The sequence below is a fragment of the Pleuronectes platessa genome, chromosome 18, assembly GCF_947347685.1.
Source record: "Pleuronectes platessa chromosome 18, fPlePla1.1, whole genome shotgun sequence".
In the NCBI taxonomy this organism is placed as follows: Eukaryota; Metazoa; Chordata; class Actinopteri; order Pleuronectiformes; family Pleuronectidae; genus Pleuronectes; species Pleuronectes platessa.
In genome coordinates this window covers 19,902,177-19,922,608 of record NC_070643.1, presented here as the reverse complement: position 1 = coordinate 19,922,608, position 20,432 = coordinate 19,902,177, and the positions used below count along the sequence as shown (strand labels likewise).

The window sequence follows — 20,432 nt, the reverse complement described above, 5'->3', positions numbered from 1 at the left end:
CTTGTCGCCGTTTAAATGAAAAAACTACGTCAACTATAAATACTGACGCTTCTTATCTGAAACTGTTGAGGGGCCTAAATCAAAGTAAAAATGTTGATTGATAGAATTATGGAGTAAAGTGATCAAGCACTGCTAAAGATGAAATTATATGAATAATAATAGGGTGCAGGGCGATTTCCATCATTTATTTTGTCAACAAATCAAAAATCTGTTTTTGTGGAATTAGAGTAAAGGTATTTTCATAATGTTTCACTTGGACATTGCTGCTTTTCCTTAAGGAAATTGTGTTGTATTCATGTGTATTTGTCTATATTCTGTGTTTCTGTTAGTAAAAGGAGAATTGTGAGCTGTCCGGAATGTCCAACCTGACTAATTCTGTTTAACTTGACAAAAACCTCCACTCAGGGAAATCCGTCAGGAAATACCAACTAAACTGAAAACGTCACTTCCTGCAAACTTTTTACTTCTCAATAGAATACTTTGAAATAACACAAAAGTTGTGTGCCAGATGTTTCACGGTTCTATCCCGTGCATCTGGATATTATAAGAACGTGTGTAAAATATTTGATTAATTGATAAATGGCTAATTGTGGTTTCTCTGCCTCTTGCAGCAGATTCACACTCCACACTGTAGATGTCTCCAGAATCCAGTCACACCATCCCACTGCAGAAAACCACAGAAGAAGAAAACAACCAGGAAGCACTTCAACCTGTGGACTCAGCTTCCCAGAATCAAACCCAGTGATTTGACACAAAAACATCTCTGCTTCGAGGTGAGTTGTGTTGTTGGAGCCATGTTGCAGCCATGTGGTGTGTGTGTGTGTGTGTGCAGCTCCAGGTGTTGCAGCTCTTAGCAGGGTGTGTGACTCAGTTGTGTTGTGTTGTGTTGGATCAGGATGGAGAAGGTGATCAACTGCTTCAAGAGGAATCCAGAAGCTGTGGCCCGGCTGATCTGCTTCCCCTGGGCAGGAGGAGGCTCTTTGCACTACGCTCGCTGGGGGAACCTCCTCAGCTCTGTGGAGGGTAACACAACACACACACACACACACACACACACACACACACACACACACACACACACAGACAAACACTCATGTTACATAAGAGCTCCTGCACTTTGACCATCTATCCTGGATTCTCAGTAGAGCCAGAAGAGCCTCAAGGAACTAATTAGAAAAGTGTTCTTTGAGGTTCTATTTATAACAGTTATTATAAGTAGTAGTATTAGTACTAGTAGTTGTTGTTGTTGTCAAAGTTGTATTTGTAGTATTTTTGCATTCAAAGTATTCTAGTATTCAACATTTTCCCATGATTTCTTTCCTCAAGTAGTTGTTGTACTCCCCTCTGTGCAGGAGGTTATGTTTTCACCCCTGTTCAGTTGGTTGGTTTGTCAACAGGATTTCACAACAGCTACTGAACAGATTTCCATGAAACTTGGGCTGAGAAAGAACTCATTAAATGTTGACGTAGTTTCAGACCAAGGGACAGATTTGTCACTTTCTTTGACCTTTTCACCACTTTTCCAGAGAAGAATTCTTGGTTCTCGATATAAAGTGTGTATTTATTATGTAGGGGACTGATATCTCAGAGTTTCTGCAGCTTGATATCATTTATTTATAATTTTACTGCAAAATATCAAATTCTCTGCTGAAAAAGAAGGTGAATCATGACCAAAATCCTAAGACCCTTCTCTGTCATGCAGCTCCTGATATGTGTATCACTTGTTGTGTCCTTCCCAGTGTTTGCAGTCAAGCTTCCGGGCAGAGAGAGTCGCACCAAGGAGCCGTTCTCTCAGAACATGCAGCAGATCGTGGACGAGGTGATTGATGTCCTGTTACCGCTGCTGAAGGAGAAGCCGTTTGCTCTCTTTGGTCACAGGTATGTCGAGAGAAAGGCTTTTTTTGTTTGTTTATAAACAACACCACATCTTTGTGTGTTTCCACTCAACCTGTTTCATGTGTTTTCACCTTTCTGGTTTGTCTCAGTTTCGGCTCCTACACAAGCTTCGCTGTGGCAGATGCTCTGAAGAAACTTCACAACCTCCAACCGGTTCACATCTTCCTGTCTGGAGCCTCTGCACCTTATGTGAGATTAATTATCTAATTCAATCGGCACTTCACTGTGTCTCCGTCTGTGTCAGATATACACCCAGAAAGAGCTGCATAGGGCTTTAATCAAATTAAAGATCATTAAAGCTGAACTGATAAAGACAAGTGTGTTGTGTCAAAGCTAACCCAGTCCTGTGTTGTGTGTTTTTAGTCAGAGATCAGAATCAAAGCCCCAAAGAGAAGCGATTTATCAGATGACGACTTTCTCAAGTGGCTGACGTCCATCGGAGGAACTCCTCCTGAGCTTCTGGGGAACCCAGAGGTCATGGAGCGCTTCCTTCCTGTCCTGAAGGCCGACCTGCACGTCGTGGAGAACTACAGGCGAGCCGACAACTCCTGCTTGTTTCTTAACTCGTATTTACTTTCTCACAGCGCAGGTTTCAGTATGAATAGTAGCAGTGACTGGAGTCTATGATTTTTCTGCAGGTGTAACAAACCAGATCATCCATTCCTGTCCTGCCCTGTTACGTGTTTTGACGGAAAGGACGACGTGCCTCATGATTTACAAGGTCAGGTGAAGAATTCCAACAGTGCACGGCAGCCTCAGAGCAAAAGAGACAAGCATGCAGCCTCCTCCATGTTAAAACTAAAAGTCAAAGAACACGTCATCGCTAATGCTCAGACTCCAAGTGGCAGCAGCCTTATCCTTTAGCTTCATTCTCTTTAACAGGAAGAAGTAGAGACACGTCGTCTGTCTTTATTTACCGTCTGTGCTGCATGATAATCTGTGTAACCTGAAGTCAGTGAAGGAAAGGAGGAGTCATCTAACGTCCTCTCTGGGCTCAGACTCTGTGTAATTAATGCTTTCTTATTTATTTTACAGCCTGGAAAGACATCACATCAGGAGATTTCACCATTAGGATGCTCGACGGGGCTCATTTCTACCTCAAGGAGTCTGGAAATGAAAAACACATCTTAGAATACATCACAAATCATCTGGAAACGTTAGATATGGACTATTTCTGATCAAATATGCACCATTACTGCACAGTGTCTCTTATTTTTGTATGTTTTTATATTAATTCAGTTTGATGGAAGTTAAATTTGTACCTTTCAGAAATGTAACATTGTGTGTTTAACCCGTACTTGGGATGAGTGTAATTGTATAGCTTTTTAATTCCGGTTATAATTCTAGTTTCTTTCAAATATGAAATAAAACTGACTTCATGATCACATATTGACTTTATTGTTTTTATTGCTAAATCCATGATTTTTAAAACACATCCAGTTCAAGTACATCAAATGTTGGAAGGTGCACAGATTAGAGATTTTGGAAAACAACACATTACAAACTTCCTTTGTGAATAAATATATATATATATATCTTTGTCCTATAAGTCACATTTTTACATTGGTCTCTTTCTACAAGTTTAAAATTCAAAGTTCTGTTCTGAGATGCACGAGGAAACACAAACAAACATTCAGATTTTAGAGTTGAAGCTGATTTTATATATCTTATTAAAACCCAATTTATATTATACGTATAAACAACATAATGAATAAATATCTACAGCGCTCGATAAAGCTTTTTGCATCTCATTCCGTTTTAAAAGGTTTTTCTTCAGGACTGATTTACGATATTAAAATACAACGTGACCATGTTCCATAACCTGCCGCTGTGCAAACAGGCTTCACCTGCAGCTCCCCTCTGCTCAGTGAAGAGCGACGCTAGAGCAACAAGAGCAGAGCACAGAGGTCATGGGAGTGTGAACGTGGAGATTTAACGATGGCACAGAAAAGAAAAACATTCTCTAGTCAATAGTTTAAGAGAAGAAGAAGGTGCAAAGTCTGAGGTTAGGTTGTGTTTGTGGAAGGAGAAGAGGAGGGGGGGTGAGGATGCTGCTACTTTTGGCCGTCGGGACTGTCGGAAGGAGGCGGAGGTGGAGGTGGAGGCAGGTTGCTCCACTGCTGCGGGACCGGAGTGTCGGCCAGCATGAAGGAGTCGGTGGAGCGGGTGCTGGTGCGAAGAGGAGCCAGGCGCCGCAGGTTGCTGGGCGTCCACGGCAGCCTCACCTGGGCTCTCTGCGAAGGAGCCACCGTGCCACTGTCCAGCTCCACCTCCCCCAGCCAGGGGGGGATCTGCACCGTGGACATGGGGTCCAGGTCCGGCATGAAGGCCGGGTTCTCGATCCCAGCTGCAGCAGAGATAGAAAGTGACTTAGTGCTGGACAGGAGTTGAAGGTTTAACTGAACATCAACGAGGTGACAGATGTATCTCACCTCCTGCTCTGTAGGTGGCCCTCATGGGGAATGAATGTCTGGATCGGTTGTAGCCAGAGGCCTCGTCTCCTTCTGAGGGGAACTCAAAATCTAGAAAAGAAGAAAATGAGACACTCTCTATGAAGATGGTTCTTAGTCAATAAAACTTAAACATGATACAAACCTTCATCTCCTGAATAGTTGCTTTTACCTTTGTCCAGGGATTTTCCATTCGACATCTACAGATGGACGAATAGATATAGATGGAAAGAAAGAAAGAAAGATAGAGAGATAGAACACAGAATTAGTAAATTACATCTTAAAACTAAGAACAATTTTAAATAAGGACATGATTTGAACACCAGGGCCTGTGAATTATTTGCATTAACTAAATAAAAATGTCTATGCTGAAAAATGAATTGAAACACATTACAATAAAATGTATTATGTTTTATATATCTTATTTTTAAATATTAAATATACAATATGTGATCATGTTTTCCTGCTCTAGTCCTGATTTAACAAAAGTTAAAATTAAGTTAAAATCGATTGCAATAAACCAATTAAATACACTTTAAATATATGTTTCTAAATAATTTTCTAAATATGTTAATACTATAGGTACCTACAGTTAATTCTTTAGTTTCTACAGATTATTTTTGGATTTCCGATACTGCAACCATGAAATACTGAGGTTCAATCCAGGTTACTGTGCACACGTCCCCATGTGTTATACATTATCTGAGTGCCTCGGACCTTTTGCTGCTGATCTTTCTGCTTGTGCTTTCTGCTTGATGGGGCGACGCCCATCTTTGCAGACTTGAAGGACTCCAGACGGCTCCTCATCGTCCTCTGGAAGATCTCCTGCACCTCGTCCTCATCCACGTTGACGTTGAAATGGCTCCGGCTGTACCTGTGTCTGTGCTGCGAACCCAGAAGACAAGAGGGGAGAATGGTGAGCGTCAGGGAGGGGACGACCTGAGGATCTGGTTCAGACAGGGGCTGAAGGTGTTCACCTGTTTCCTGCCTTTGTACAGATGCTGCTGCAGCAGGTGATGAGTGTTGACGCCCTCGGTTTCCCTCACTCCCTTCATGGTCTGCTCGTGCATGTCCAGGCTCACTGATGGCACAGGGTCTCTTCTACAGAATGAATACATCATGTCAGTCCCAGTTCATCTTTATCCCCAAAACTAGTTAAGACAAAAAAGGAATCATGCAAGAAAGAAATGCTGCAACTGCTTGTGGTCACCAGGAGGCAGTGTCTGAGCAGATCTGTGAACTGACAGGAGATCAGATCTGGCTTCCAGGCTGTGAATAGTTGATAGATAAAGGAGTGTTTCTGGATCTAGTGGATTTCACCAGGAGCCTGTGGGGCCTTGATGGAGGTTTGAACTCCAACACGTCTCAGTCCAAGTCAGTTAAAGTGTCTGCTCACCTCATGTCGGACACACCGCTGCGGTCGTCCCTCATGTCGGCCATGATGTCCGGCATCACCTCTGAGAATTCCTCGCCAAACTTCTTCTTGAAGTCGACGTAGGAGTTGTCGTTGCGGATGAACTCCAGTGAGCCCCTGCGCTCGCCCTGCAGCAGCAACGAGGACGAGAGATCACTTCCTTTAACAGACCTGCACCTGATCCCACAGCCGTGACCTTGAACGTGTGCGTGACCCTCACCTCGGCCACGTAGCTCATGGCGTCCTTGAGGTTCAGCTGGTGGAAGATGCTGAAGACGTTGTCGCGGTTCTTCCTCGCCGACGGCTTCATCAACAACCCCGTCATCCACTTGTCCTCGAAATGTTTCCACCTTCGGAACGAGAGACAGCGAACAATCACACAAACACACAATCAAGACTTGTTCCTGTTAAATTGTAAAAGGCGTCTTCACTCACTTGTCCCTCATGTAGTTGTGTCCAATTTGTCCAGATATGTCTTCAATGGCGACGAGCAAGTGCTCAAACACCTTCAACAACAGAGAGAGAAAAACTGTGTCATAATTATAAGTATTATAATTATGACACAGTTTACCGTGAAGGGAGACATGTTGGTAGCATTTTGAGATTTACCTTGTTCTGCACTTTTTCTATGAGTGTGAGCTCAGCTATCTTGGCTCTCTTCACTTTCAGCCATGTGACCAGAGGCTTCATGGTGATTCCCTGCAGAACAAAGAGGTTCCAGCGTAAGGAAGTGAAATGATGCTGCAAAGAAAACAACTGTTCTAATAATCTATTAATATAAAAGAACCAGAGCGGCCACCTGAAGAATGACAGTGAAGTAGACGACAATGAGAGTCGTGCTGATCATCAGATTCTTCTCCTTTATCTTGCTCTCATCCAGCATCACAGCCAGGCCGTACGCCACAGCCCCTCGCAGGCCACCGTAGCTCATGATCACCTGATCGATCCAGCCTACGGGGACCAGCCGGTACTTGTTCAGGATCCAGGTGAGGAAGAAGACTCCTGCAGTGCACACACACACACACACACACACATCAGATCGTGTAATTGTTTCTTCTCTAACGTGACAGCACAAAGATCAAAATCTCACCGATTATCCTGAACACAAAGATGAAGAGGAGCGTGAGGAGGATGAAGCCGGTGTTCCACACCCAGATTTCCTTGTCGATGGCCGAGATGCCGAGGAAGACGAAGATGATGGTTTCTGATCCGTTGGCGAGAACCTTCATTCCAAATCTCACCGTGTTGACGGACTTCTCGTCCATGTTGGCATTGATGTACTTCTGGCAGCAAATACCACAGAAGACGATCCTGTGGACAGAAACACAAACGTTAAACTAATGCAATAACTATTTATCTATGCCTTGAAGCAGAATCAATGAAACAAAGTGTTTTTTAAATGAAATACTAACGAGAGGATGGCAGAGAGGGAGAGCATCTCAGCGGTGAGGTAGGAGAGGTACCCCAGGATAAAGACGAAGCCCGGCTCGATGATCTGGATGTTTTTAGTCCATCGGGTCAGAAGAGAGATCAGCAGGCCGAACAGGAAGCCCATGAGGGAACCGCCGAACGCCACCACGAAGAAGGACACTGACGAGGGACACAGACAGAGAACACACGTAAACAAATAAATCCATCATAACTTGGATTTTATGCTATTTAATGTGGACTTTCATTCAAAAATAACCACTTGTTAAAAACATCTGAGCCACTTCTTACCAATTCCTTTGATGATCTCCACAGCGTCGATCTGGGGTCCTCCCAGTGACACAAATGCATCAAATACATTGAAGAGCACCTGAGAGAAGAAGCAGAGGAAAGTGAGTTCCACATGTCAAACTCTTTAGATGATTATAATAATTGGATATATTCATTTAAAATGCTTTCTTTCTGCCGAGTGACATTCCAGTCTATTCCTAATCTGCAGCTCCAATATTCATCATAAGGTTTCTTCAAAATCTCTTGTGCAGGTCGGAGTGTTTGAAAGATGTGGAAACTTAAAAGTGACTCTTTCATATTTACATATACAGGCTAGGCAAACCTGATTCCTAGATCAAAGCCTCAAAGAGCAGATTGACAGGAGTACGGGGAAGGCCTCAGCCGGGAGGGGTGGGGGGGTGGGGGGGGGGGGTAAAGGTCCTGACTTTGGGGTGCGGCATGTTTTCACTGCACTTCACGTCTTGTAGCTGTGTTTCTGTTTTCCCGTGATGGATGGTGCAGCTAACTCAACGCTGCTCTGCTTCTCAGGTGACCTGAGGTGAAGCCTCGTCGTCTCATACGAACCACGGTCACGCCGTCGTTGAGCAGCGACTCTCCGAACACCAGGATGAAGAGGACCTCGTTGACGTGCACCTGCTCGAACACGGCGATGACGGCCACGGGGTCCACGGCGGCGATCAGACTGCCGAACAGAAGATACTGCAGCAGGCCGATGTCAATGTCGCCTGGAGCACAGGAAGTGAATGAACAAAGTATTAATGTAGTAAATATAACCTCAAATGTGGTGTTTACTCCCTTAGCGTTCATTCCAAAGTCTCTCTCACCCATGGCTCCTCCCATGTGACACCCCCACAGCGACAGCCCCACGCTGGCGGCGTTCCAGCAGGTCCCGATGATGGCGTAGATCAAGATGGCCCCCATGTTGCTGAAGAAGAGCTTGTTGGGCATGGTGTAGCCCGCGTCCAGGATGACTTGAGGCAGCAGGTAGAAGAAGAAGACCGTCGGGGTCAGTTTGAACGTCTGCTGCATGTCGGCGCCCCAGATCATCCCGCCCAGGATGAAGCCGAAGCAGATGAGCAGGGCGCTCTCGGGGATCACGCTGGTCACATGGTGGTTGGCCTCGATGACTGAGAGGAGAAAGGGAGAAGACAAAAAGGGACAAAGACAAGTTGTCCTCAAATTTAATGTGGGGGTTTCCACACGAGAGCCATCGACCTGCAGGTTTCCATCGTTGAGTTGTAACTTAACCGTCAATCTAAAACCTGAGAGGTTGCAAAACTTGCAAATGATCAACTGTCGCACTCGGCTGAGAAGGTGTCACTCTGTCTTCTGGGAATATGATTAACCCGGTGGTGCGAGGGAAAGGATCAGAAATCTCTCTGTGTAACTAAACACAGACTTCTGCTTGAGGCCTCTTGACTTAATTGCCCGAGAAAGTGTTTTTTAGTAAAGCTTATTAAATAATAAAACCTACTGATCCATGGCAATAGTTATATTTCATAATAACTGTTCATTTCTTTCTCCAGGCCCATGATAGATGCCTTTGAAAAGAAGTTGAAGATTAAAGGTGAGAACACGCTGGTCTTTTCTTAAGGGCTTAGTTTATCATTGTGCGTCTAAGTGCAAATAGATGTGTTTGCTCCTTCAGTCCAGGGGACAGGTTCAGTCTGGGGTTATTTGGAGCTGCAAGAAAAGGCTGCTGAGCGCAATGGAAAAACAAACTAAAACGTCAATAAGTAGAGGACATAACTTGGTCAAGGCCCAACAGTCAAGCTACTCATAAACATCAGTCCCCTAAATGTGTCTCATTCAACACAAGTAAATGTCCCGTCTCATAATGTTGAATAAAGTGAGAAATCATTCCTGGATCCACATAACAATTTAAAGGATCTTCTCTGGGTCACGCTTCACCCCTGTACAAAATGTCATGGAAATCAATTTTGCATAAATCTGCTAAAAGCCAGACAAACTGAGAGAAGCTGAGGGTGATGGAAACAACCTGATGCATAAAGACAGAGTTCAGTGGCCGACCCTCTCTACCTCCTGGGCCACAGCCACCTGCTCTTATTGCCTCCTGGTCTCACTCTAACAGGCTGACGCTTCACTGTGGGACCTTCATTCATCCATGATCCACATCTGCCAAGCTTCATCATTTAGGAAAACACTTTCTTTACGTACCCAACTTGGCCAAACCGGCCACCAAAATCCACAATGCAATCAGATAGGGGGTCTCCACATGGGGCCACTTAAAGGTCACGATGGGCACTCCTGTGATGTTGTGGGGGTGGCCATGTTCATTCCTGTTCAAGTCCGTTTTGGACTCTGAAGGCCGGAGGGGAAGTTCTCGACGGGTCGGCGCCGAGTCGTCCTTCGCCCCTGAGACGGGCCACGCCAGCAGCACCGAGCCCAACAGCAGCAGACACACAAATCCACAGAGTCGCATTGGATCAAGAGAATACGCCCCAACTCCCAAAAGAAAGTTCCTCTGTCTCTGCTTGTACGACCTCTCTGTCTCTGCTTGTACGACCTCGGATGAGAAGGAGGTAAAAAGTGACGCACGTTATCTTGTCACTATTCTATCTCTTAGTGGGATGCATCTCTCTATCCCAGTCTGTGACTCTGTGTCCTCCCACAGGCTGAGGTCAGCAGCGGTGCAGTGACTTCAGAAGTGTGCAGGAAGCCGGACTCAGCCTTTTATGTGTACAGTATCTCCCCTGTGTGTGTGTGTGTGTGTGTGTGTGCGCGAGTGTCTGTTTAGGTTGCAGTTTCAATGGGGGGAGTAACGGATGACTGGAAATGTGTCCAGTTATTCAGTCACATTTGAAAACACTCACCAGTCATTGCTTTGTTTGTGCTTTCCGGTGTCTAGCACATCTCCTCAAGATGATACATTTGTGTGCGCTCGTGTGTGTCTGTGTGTGTCTGTGTGTGTGTGTGTGTGTGGGATGGGGCACAGGTCATCTGGTCATTCGATAGCTGCTGAACAAATACCTGTGTTGAGGGAATATTGTCCCCTGGCTCTCATCTCCAGGCTTTGTGCTGAGTAATGATTGACGCTGACGTTACTCAGTCCCGGTTGAAGACGCCCTCACTCTGTTTATTCCAGGGCTTAAAGAAAAGCTGCCACTCAGATATGACAAAGCTCGGATTCAGTGAACAAGTGCAGGCCTTTGTTTTGTCCTGAGTGTGACACTGGGACAATGGGTTTCTGATTTCAAATTTCCAATCTTTTTCCACTTGGAAAGCACATTGCACTTAACTGGAAATCTGCTGTTTTAATAAAAGTTATTCTTATTATTTATTCTTACATTCATGGATTTAAATTTACAGATTTATGTCTTCAGAATGATAACAGTTGGGATCAGGATTAAGTTGTGGAAAGATACAAACATGTTGATCTTTTGATTCATGGACAATAAGAAAACTATAGAGCAGCAGCAGCCTTGTCATTTAAAAACATTCTCTACAATAAGTCCTGTTGACAACACCAGCACCTCTCCCCAGTGAAGTTACATCAGCCCACACTGTGAACTCCCATTAGCGTTGATGCAGTGGCTGCGTGATGACTGGTTGTTTTCTTTGGCCGACTGTCCCGTCCTGTTTGAGCAAGACAAGGGACAATGGCCTCATTGGTGACGCTGGACTGGTTTGATGATTAGCTCTCACACAGGTGTCCGTCTGTGCATCTCCGCTAAGAGCAACTTAAAAACTGCTGGACTAGTTGAATTCAGTTATATATTCAACCATGGAGCTGGAATAATTTTTTTTATAGTCCCTATTGTTTCCTTCAGACGCTGTAAATCACAATTTTGAGAACATTTGGCTGCTCCGTCAAGCAGAGCCCCCCCCTGGTGAGCCTTATTAACTAATGACCTATCACATCCTGCTCGGCGGAGGCTGCACTTTAACTTTAAACTTTCATTCATTCAGAAATGGCCACGGCTCGGTGCATGCTCCAAAGACGGGTCAACTCCACCGAGAGGTCAGACAGAGGTTATTCTAAGACGGGGGGGGGGGGGGGGGGGGGGTACAGTAGTTACAGGTAAAGTTTGTTGTGTTATGGTTTGTTGCCTCCATAAAGTGTCTCATCTCTAAACCTCACACACTAATGCTTTAGAAGTTAACGTCACTGTATATTCACTGGTAGGTTTCCACTTATTGCTTCACAGCAGTCGCTCTGGGGCCCGACCGAGCGATCAAACATTTATTGGCTCCATTGTTTTCACATCTATAAAAGTTTGATCCAATCCTGAAGCAGCAGACTTAGCGGTGACACTTCAGAGTTCCTTGTGCTAATATTTACCTTCTCACAGCTTTTGGTCCTTCTAATGTTTCTTTTCTTTTTCTTTTCAGTGAAGTGCAAACTCTTGAATTGATTGAGCAACAGTGGAAGGTTTTGGGAGAACTGTGGTGTTATTGTTGAAAGGTGAAACCTGCCGTCTCACCTGCGGTGTCGTGGAACCTTTTTGAATTCAAGAGATGTTTTTATAAATAACTACACTTGCACATCGGGGCGGTGGCGTTTGGTTATGGTCCTTGTCTGTGCCAAAGGAGCTGAGGACAACCAGTGAACACTTTTAAAAAGAAACCCTAAGACCTACTACTTGTCTTATTTCATAGTATTTTAAATTATTTTATTCCATGCACTTTATTTTATTCTATTTTATTTTATTTAAATGTATGTACATGTATATTTTACTTATTATAGTGCTGCAGAATTGTATTTTATTCTATTGCCGAATTTCGAATGTATTGTTTTGCTCCTTGTTTTGCACGTTTGCATGAAAGAAGCTTTATAAACAAAGTGTGATTTGAGTTGATTTGACTTAAATCAACTTTAACATTGTATTGTGTATTGTTGTGTTTAACCACATTTTTTCCCACAAAAACTCAAAGGAAAAAATGTCTGAAACCTCAAAATCACCTGCTAAAACAGCAAATACACATTTCTCTGATTTCACTCATAACCACTTAATTTCAGTACAAACACTTCTGTAACATTTTAAGCTGACTTAGACAAAAGCGATCAACCCTGAAGATTAAATATCTACTGTAATTTGCAGACAAATATAAAAGTCGGCAGATTGTGTCTGTTTTCACTGATCTTCCTGCACCTTATACCGAAAACCACAGTCCCCTATTTATGTCAGGGGAGGTGTATACAAACACATGCACACGCACACACACGTGAAAGGACGCCCATTCATTTACATTGTCCACATTGCCTAATTGCGTCTGTTGTGTACGCACAAAACAGGACGAGAGAGGAACCGAGGCCTCGTCAGGTGTGAAGCACAACAGAGGTCAAACTGTTGGATCCTGTATTTTAACAAGTGGTTTCAGTCCAGGTCCAATCACAGCTTTTCAGTTTGGGACATGAAGCGTGACTCTGGGTTAATCAGAGCCAACGGAGACATGACTGGATCAGTGGGAATCGAACCATACATAAGTTAGAATAAGGTTTGGAAATACGATGAGCTTCACCTTGACAGTTTGAGTCCTGCACCCTGCTCACTGACAAACGTCCTGATCCTGCTCCAAATCGTTTCTAATGAGAGAAACTCATGCTTCACGTCATGGTGCATGATGAGTAAACTGAATATCTGGACTCGTGGTCGAAACAAGACGTTTGAGGATGAGCTGAGGGAAAGTTTAAATTAACATTTGTCACTATTTTCTGTAATTTAACCAGATTAATCAATATCAAAAAGACCCTAACCCTGCCCTTTTTGTTTTGGGTCAGGACCCATCAGCTCTTCATGGAACCGGACTCGGTGGAACTCACTGATTTTGCAGAGCCAGCTGACCAGGATCCACAGAGCCACCATGTACGGGGTGGAGACATGGTGCCACTTCCAGGTCACAATTGGCAGGGTGGTGATGGGCTCCCCGCCGTGACCATCACCAGTGTCTCCATGACCAGGGGCCGGACCTGAGCTTGGGACGACCCCGTGACCACCGCTGGGCGCCGTGGTCCCTGGCTCCTCACTGGCCAGGCTCGGGCCTCCAGACCCCAGCAGCATCACGCACAGAAACAGTGCAAATCTCCAGGTGGTAGCCATGATTGTCGCAGAAACGTTTCACAAACTCTCATTAAAGACTTCGACTCGAGTTGGTTGAGGGCAAGTCTCTCACTCTTTCATCTCCTGCGTCTCCTCCCTCTCACTCTGTTCTCACATCTTCACCTGGCTCTCCTCTCTGCGCTCCTCTCTTTTGACACAAGGTGAAGCTCAGCCCATCCTGATGCTGCCCGGTCGCCTCCCACTTTGCACCCAGCCCAGCTAGTTTGGCCACTTTACTCAATGGGAGATTTGATGCTCAAAAGCTTGTGTTACTGAGTATTACCTCTTATGAAGAGTGGACGGCAGAATATCCTTATTCTAGAAGCACGTACTCATACATGTTCTTCTGGGATATTGCTGCTTTCACACATACTGTAACTTGATATGAGTTTGGATGAAGATGATATAGGTAATAACTTTCACAATTTTAAGTAAAATTCCCCCTTTTATACAATCCTCATTTTATTTTCCTAGTTTAAGCCATGAGCTCCTCCTGTACATGAGATTAATGGTTGACAGAAACCACTGAGGGGTTAAATCTTACAGGAGATGTCAAAACAGGGGATTTATCTAAATAATAAACGTCACAATATTTGCTTTGTCTTTTGTGAGAAACCAGAATATGTGTGGAAATACTGTGTAAACAAAAAAATGTGAGAGGAAGAAATCAATGCTACCTCTTACAGTAAAACGACAGTATTTAAATAAACCTTTCCTGGTCTTGCCGACCACTTAAAATACTTCACAGATTAAGTCACCTTCACCCAGTGATACCACTTCTTCCCACCACTCATAAATTATCAAATCATAAAATATCCCAGATAAGAAACTCTGCCATCTTGAGCCGATGACATGATTTGGAGCTGTGATTTATGACCCCGATTTATGACCTGATCTATAATCTTAATTGCTAGTTTCAAGTCTTAGTCAATACAGCATGATTCATTTAGTAAATGATGGTCCCATTTAGAGACAGAGGGTTACGTCCAATGGTGGGTGGTAGTCATCAAACTCTTTTTTCTTAAGTCTATCGTACATGAAGGTTTTAATGATTCGTTTATATTAGAAAACAAAATATTAGTAACAAGTCTCATTAAAAAGCATTGAGGATCAGCAGCAACACAAAACTACAGCCTCCAGAATAACAATAGAGTTTATGAAACTCCTCCTTTAAGCACTTTCAACAATAACTAAACCTCATAACCTCCAAGAGATTAGGTAATACTGCAGGATTGTTTTGTCAGATTGCCTTAGTTTTAATTAAGTTTACCTATAAACAGAGTGTATATCTTCCCTTGTGAGTCTTTAAGCTTATTTTATGTACAGTGTGTTCATTTGCTTCAGCTTGACCACAACTTGTAATCCCTGGCCAAATGAAAAGTGTTTAAAATGCATGTATGAGGACAGGAAGGAGGTTTGACCCATTTGTCTCCCTTATTGGAACGGAGCGCTTGTTCCCCCAACATCCTCTGCTCTGCACGCTGCACAACAAAAAATGTGTTGAGCCTTCATTGCCACGATACGTGTGTGTTTAGGCGACAGACACCTGTAAATGAACTCTAGTTCTGACGTGCTGTTCCTGTTTCCAAGAGTTGTTCATCAAGATTTGTCTCGGGGCCGCTCACAATCCTCAGTCATATTAGAGAGAGAGAGAGAGTTTTACTTAATAACAATAATTCAAGACGCTTGAGGATGAGCTGAGGGAAAGTTTAAATTAACATTTGTCACTATTTTCTTTAATTTAACCAGATTAATCAATATCAAAAATATTAGTCACAGTCCTGGCCTTGTTTTGTGTCAGGACCCATCAGCTCTTCATGGAACCGGACTCGGTGGAACTCACTGATTTTGCAGAGCCAGCTGACCAGGATCCACAGAGCCACCATGTACGGGGTGGAGACATGGTGCCACTTCCAGGTCACAATTGGCAGGGTGGTGATGGGCTCCCCGCCGTGACCATCACCAGTGTCTCCATGACCAGGGGCCGGACCTGAGCTTGGGACGACCCCGTGACCACCGCTGGGTGCCGTGGTCCCTGGCTCCTCACTGGCCAGGCTCGGGCCTCCGGACCCCAGCAGCATCACGCACAGAAACAGTGCAAATCTCCAGGTGGTAGCCATGATTGTCGCAGAAACGTTTCACAAACTCTCATTAAAGACGTTGACTCGAGTTGGTTGAGGGCAATTCTCTCACTCTTTCATCTCCTGCGTCTCCTCCCTCTCACTCTGTTCTCACATCTTCACCTGGCTCTCCTCTCTGCGCTCCTCTCTTTTGACACAAGGTGAAGCTCAGCCCATCCTGATGCTGCCCGGTCGCCTCCCACTTTGCACCCAGCCCAGCTAGTTTGGCCACTTTACTCAATGGGAGATTTGATGCTCAAAAGCTTGTGTTACTGAGTATAACCTCTTATGAAGAGTGGACGGCAGAATATCCTTATTCTAGAAGCACGTACTCATACATGTTCTTCTGGGATATTGTAGCTTTCACACATACTATAACTTGATATGAGTTTGGATGAAGGTGATATAAGTAATAACTTTCACAATTTTAAGTAAAATTCCCCCTTTTATACAATCCTCATTTTATTTTCCTAGTTTAAGCCATGAGCTCCTCCTGTACATGAGATTAATGGTTGACAAAAACCACTGAGGGGTTAAATCTTACAGGAGATGTCAAAACAGGGGATTTATCTTTTGTGAGAAACCAGAATATGTGTGGAAATACTGTGTAAACAAAAAAATGTGAGAGGAAGAAATCAATGCTACCTCTTACAGTAAAACGACCAGGAAAATAAACCTTTCCTGGTCTTGCCGACCACTTCTTCCCACTACTCATAAATTATCAAATCATAAAATATCCCAGATAAGAAACTCTGCCATCTTGAGCCGATGACATGATTTGGAGCTGTGATTTATGACCCCGATTTATGACCTGATCTATAATCTTAATTGCTAGTTTCCAGTCTTAGTCAATACAGCATGATTCATTTAGTAAATGATGGTCCCATTTAGAGACAGAGGGTTACGTCCAATGGTGGGTGGTAGTCATCAAACTCTTTTTTCTTAAGTCTATCGTACATGAAGGTTTTAATGATTCGTTTATATTAGAAAACAAAATATTAGAAACAAGTCTCATTAAAAAGCATTGAGGATCAGCAGCAACACAAACTACAGCCTCCAGAATGACAATAGAGTTTATGAAACTCCTCCTTTAAACACTTTCAACAATAACTAAACCTCATAACTTCCAAGAGATTAGGTAATAATGCAGGATTGTTTTGTCAGATTGCCTTAGTTTTAATTAAGTTTACCTATAAACAGAGTGTATATCTTCCCTCGTGAGTCTTTAAGCTTATTTTATGCGCAGTGTGTTCATTTGCTTCAGCTTGACCACAACTTGTAATCCCTGGCCAAATGAAAAGTGTTTAAAATGCATGTATGAGGACAGGAAGGAGGTTTGACCCATTTGTCTCCCTTATTGGAACGGAGCGCTTGTTCCCCCAACATCCTCTGCTCTGCACGCTGCACAACAAAAACTGTGTTGAGCCTTCATTGCCACGATACGTGTGTGTTTAGGCGACAGACACCTGTAAATGAACCCTAGTTCTGACGAGCTGTTCCTGTTTCCAAGAGTTGTTCATCAAGATTTGTCTCGGGGCCGCTCACAATCCTCAGTCAAATTAGAGAGAGAGAGAGAGAGTTTTACTTAAATAACAATAATTCAACTTGCAAATCATTTTCTGACCATAAGTGCAGGACTTTTTTCCTGGAGTTGCACAATTCAACATCTAATCACTTCAAAATCTTCCACCTTATTTCCTAAAAACTCTGTGGAAAAATTATCTTCTATTCATTGTTAATAAACAGGACTAGAAACATGAACTCTAATACATTTTGATTTAGACAAAGCAACTTTTCAAAACCTTTATTTATACAGGAAAAGGCCACTGAGACACCAAGCTTTCTTTTTGTCAAGGACGCCCTCACTACAATACAAATATAGATTTTAAGAAACAACTATCCATACATGTAAAACAAATAGCATAGGACATATGAAGTGTGATATATTTATATACGCTTATATATAAGCAATTATAAAAGTTGACAAGGAGGGAACAGGGAGTTTGCCATTGAGAGCTTTTAAGATACAAAATAATGCTTTGTCACTGTCTGATACAGATCACACACGAGTCTTAATCAAATCAAGTTTTCGTTCCAATTTGGCGTCTTCATCCTGAGAAAGTTGTATTTTTCCAGTTTTATTTGTGTTGCTTTTTAGAAACAAATCATCAACGTGGCCACTCGCTCAGGAAAGTGTCCGGAGGTCAGTGCAGGTCTGAGAGCAGCTTTAGAGCTTAGTGTCACTTTCACACTACGTGCTCTTTCAGTTGGAGTTCATGGCTCCTCTGTGGACACTTTATGAGTAAACCTGGCGGCATCGATTGTTCCCCCGGCTTAAGAAAGGGTTTAACACTCATATCTTAAGTCAGGAGTAACCAGAGGGTCGGCTTTCAACAGAGACGAGTGAATGTTTGAGGTTAGTCATCAACAGCTTGCTTCGCTGGAAGGAACTAGACCCGACTCTCAACAAGCCTCCACGAGATGAGGGCTTGGTATCAATAAAAAGAACAAGGACACCATGATACCTGCAGAGTAACAGAAACTGAAATGTCATTTGTAATAATTCATCATGATTTGGTCTTAAACTGAAACAATAATCCGTTTATGATGCAACTGACAGACTATATGGACCTATTGGAATTTTGACTTGATGGTTGGCGCTAGAGGAAAAGTTAAGAGCTTCTTGCCGACTTCAATAACAATGATAATAATAATGATAAACTTTATTTGTATAACACCTACAACAGCCATGTTGTCAAACTAATTTTGGAGAACACAAAGGAGACTTTTCACAGATATCACCTGAGGCTTTGGGGAATTTTGTTTCTACTTTTCATTGACTCAATAAGTTAAATGAGAAAACTTCCACCGGTTCAATAATGTATGAATGAATGAAGTGGAGCCCTGTCTCAGGGATCTGCGAGTCATCCTGACAGCTCAGGACAAATGACTGTGTGCACAACAGAGACACACAGTATGACACTTAAAGACTTAAAAAGCTCACATATCTTTAATCATTGATTGTACTGTTTTGTGTGTTGTGCGATGGGGAAGTTTACCGAGCAGGAAGCTGAGTCACAGACAAGAGGAAGAAACGGTCTCAGAGAAAAACAATACGTGTTTTCCTGATTCCATGTGGACGTCATCTTTAAAAAGTTTACTCAGTTTATATTTGGATCAGTGCTTGTTTTTTTTTACAATTTTTCAGTCTTCATTTTACAAGATTATATTTGTAAATAAATGATAAAACTCACACAGTAACTCAGCATTTTGTCTATTGCTAAGAAACTCTGAACTTATCATTTTGATTATTTATTTGTATGATATAATAAAAAATGACAGGAGATGATTATGACATTTTTTACCGATTCCTTAATTTAAATTCAATATTTTTCAAATTTTTACTTGGAAATTTTCACTTTTTATGATTTTTACCCTAACCCTTTCCATTGGTATGTAAAATAATTATCTTATAATATCATTAATTATTAGCTAAATGTGACATGGTCGTGGATATAGTGGATTATCACTAATTATCTTAAGGTTTATATATAGATTCTACATACAGAAATACGATTGTAATTATTTTTGAATCCTTGCATTAAATGTCTCATTAACATAACACTGTCCTGTCAGAAGGAGGCAGAGAGTCTTAAGCCGTCTGTAACTTTCATACAACAAATAGAAACTGTATTTCTCCCACTACTGAATGTAGCCGTTGGGGTAAAGTCACCAGTCACAGTGGCAGTATGTTTATAGTGTCAGGTTGCAGAGGAGAGGATGTTAAATAACCTGCATAGTCACGACCTGGAAAACGGAACGAGGCCTGAGTTTACAGTTCAAGATGAAATACAGAACTGTTGACTCAACATGAATCCCCTCTGCTGACCTTTGATATGAGCACAGATCTGATATAACTCAACTTGTACAACAACCATCACTGTGAGCTGCTTGATTGTTCACACATCTCCCACCTCACAGACTTCAACTGTAGCCAGGTCAGCCTCCGTTCATACAGAAACAAAGAGGAGGAGGGCGTCGACGCCATTATCTTTTTATTAGACTTTTATTCTTGGAAACACATTCAATACATAAAGGAGAACACACACTGTCATTGAATCTCACGAAACAAGAAACCATTGTTTTAAAACAAACATATTTAATCATATGAACTAGTTAAGAAAACACATTCATACTGTGCAAGGAACACACTTTAACCTAAAATGACATGAGGGACATTATGAAAAATAGATAAATTATGTAGAAATCAGTAGAAACAAGATATATAAACACACATCTTTCATGTTATTCAATGATTTATACTTTCTAGGGACAAAAAAACTGTTAATAGTCTATAGTATATTTAAAACAGTGAATTATGAAAATGTATAACATGAATATCTGCTGATAAATCCTAATAAATCTTTTGTTGTTAAAGTTTCAACTGAATCACTTACTATGAATCCTCACACGTCTCGTACACTAGGACTGAATCTTTAATCTTTTACCACTCGGATCAACTACACAGTTTCTCTCCTGTATGAATCCTCATATGTCTATTTAGACTGCAGTTTTGGTTAAATCTTTGACCACACTCTGAGCAACTAAACGGTTTCTCTCCTGTATGAATCCTCATATGTCTATTTAGATCACCCCTTTGGATACATCTTTTACCACACTCAGAGCAACTAAACGGTTTCTCTCCTGTATGAATCCTCATATGTTTATTTAGAGTCCATTTTTGGTTAAATCTTGTACCACACACAGAGCA

The 20,432-nt window shown here is 42.5% G+C and overlaps 3 protein-coding genes across 3 annotated transcripts; 1 reads left to right on the top strand and 2 right to left on the bottom strand.

Moving 5' to 3' along the window:
• Positions 1-634: 634 nt before the first annotated feature.
• Positions 635-3,283, top strand: olah (oleoyl-ACP hydrolase). The gene is made up of 7 exons (XM_053446853.1): positions 635-773; positions 896-1,023; positions 1,740-1,878; positions 1,986-2,085; positions 2,260-2,429; positions 2,535-2,617; positions 2,932-3,283. Exons 2-7 carry the CDS (start codon positions 897-899, stop codon positions 3,072-3,074), a joined length of 762 nt encoding a protein of 253 aa, XP_053302828.1. The 5' UTR covers positions 635-773; position 896; the 3' UTR covers positions 3,075-3,283.
• On the bottom strand, positions 3,272-14,642 carry LOC128461732 (sodium/hydrogen exchanger 3). Its single transcript, XM_053446807.1, has 16 exons — positions 13,265-14,642; positions 8,304-8,606; positions 8,044-8,204; positions 7,480-7,558; positions 7,173-7,350; positions 6,851-7,071; positions 6,560-6,762; positions 6,370-6,459; positions 6,196-6,266; positions 5,981-6,110; positions 5,743-5,888; positions 5,324-5,447; positions 5,064-5,231; positions 4,519-4,546; positions 4,329-4,418; positions 3,272-4,243 (listed from the first exon to the last, which is right to left on the bottom strand). Exons 1-16 carry the CDS (start codon positions 13,539-13,541, stop codon positions 3,951-3,953), a joined length of 2,562 nt encoding a protein of 853 aa, XP_053302782.1. The 5' UTR covers positions 13,542-14,642; the 3' UTR covers positions 3,272-3,950.
• A 596-nt stretch (positions 14,643-15,238) lies between these two features.
• LOC128461760 (sodium/hydrogen exchanger 3) lies at positions 15,239-16,215 on the bottom strand. The gene has a single exon (XM_053446857.1). It carries the CDS (start codon positions 15,659-15,661, stop codon positions 15,311-15,313), a length of 351 nt encoding a protein of 116 aa, XP_053302832.1. The 5' UTR covers positions 15,662-16,215; the 3' UTR covers positions 15,239-15,310.
• Between the last annotated feature and the right edge of the window lie 4,217 nt (positions 16,216-20,432).

Coding starts and splice junctions, on each gene's coding strand:
- olah (XM_053446853.1), top strand. CDS start 897: ATGGAGAAGGTGATCAACTGCTTCAAGAGGAATCCAGAAGCTGTGGCC. Junction 1,879..1,985: donor TTTGCTCTCTTTGGTCACAG/GTATGTCGAGAG, acceptor GGTTTGTCTCAG/TTTCGGCTCCTACACAAGCT. Junction 2,430..2,534: donor CACGTCGTGGAGAACTACAG/GCGAGCCGACAA, acceptor ATTTTTCTGCAG/GTGTAACAAACCAGATCATC.
- LOC128461732 (XM_053446807.1), bottom strand. CDS start 13,541: ATGGCTACCACCTGGAGATTTGCACTGTTTCTGTGCGTGATGCTGCTG. Junction 6,763..6,850: donor CTTTGTGTTCAGGATAATCG/GTGAGATTTTGA, acceptor TGTGCACTGCAG/GAGTCTTCTTCCTCACCTGG. Junction 6,267..6,369: donor TAGAAAAAGTGCAGAACAAG/GTAAATCTCAAA, acceptor CTGTTGTTGAAG/GTGTTTGAGCACTTGCTCGT.
- LOC128461760 (XM_053446857.1), bottom strand. CDS start 15,661: ATGGCTACCACCTGGAGATTTGCACTGTTTCTGTGCGTGATGCTGCTG.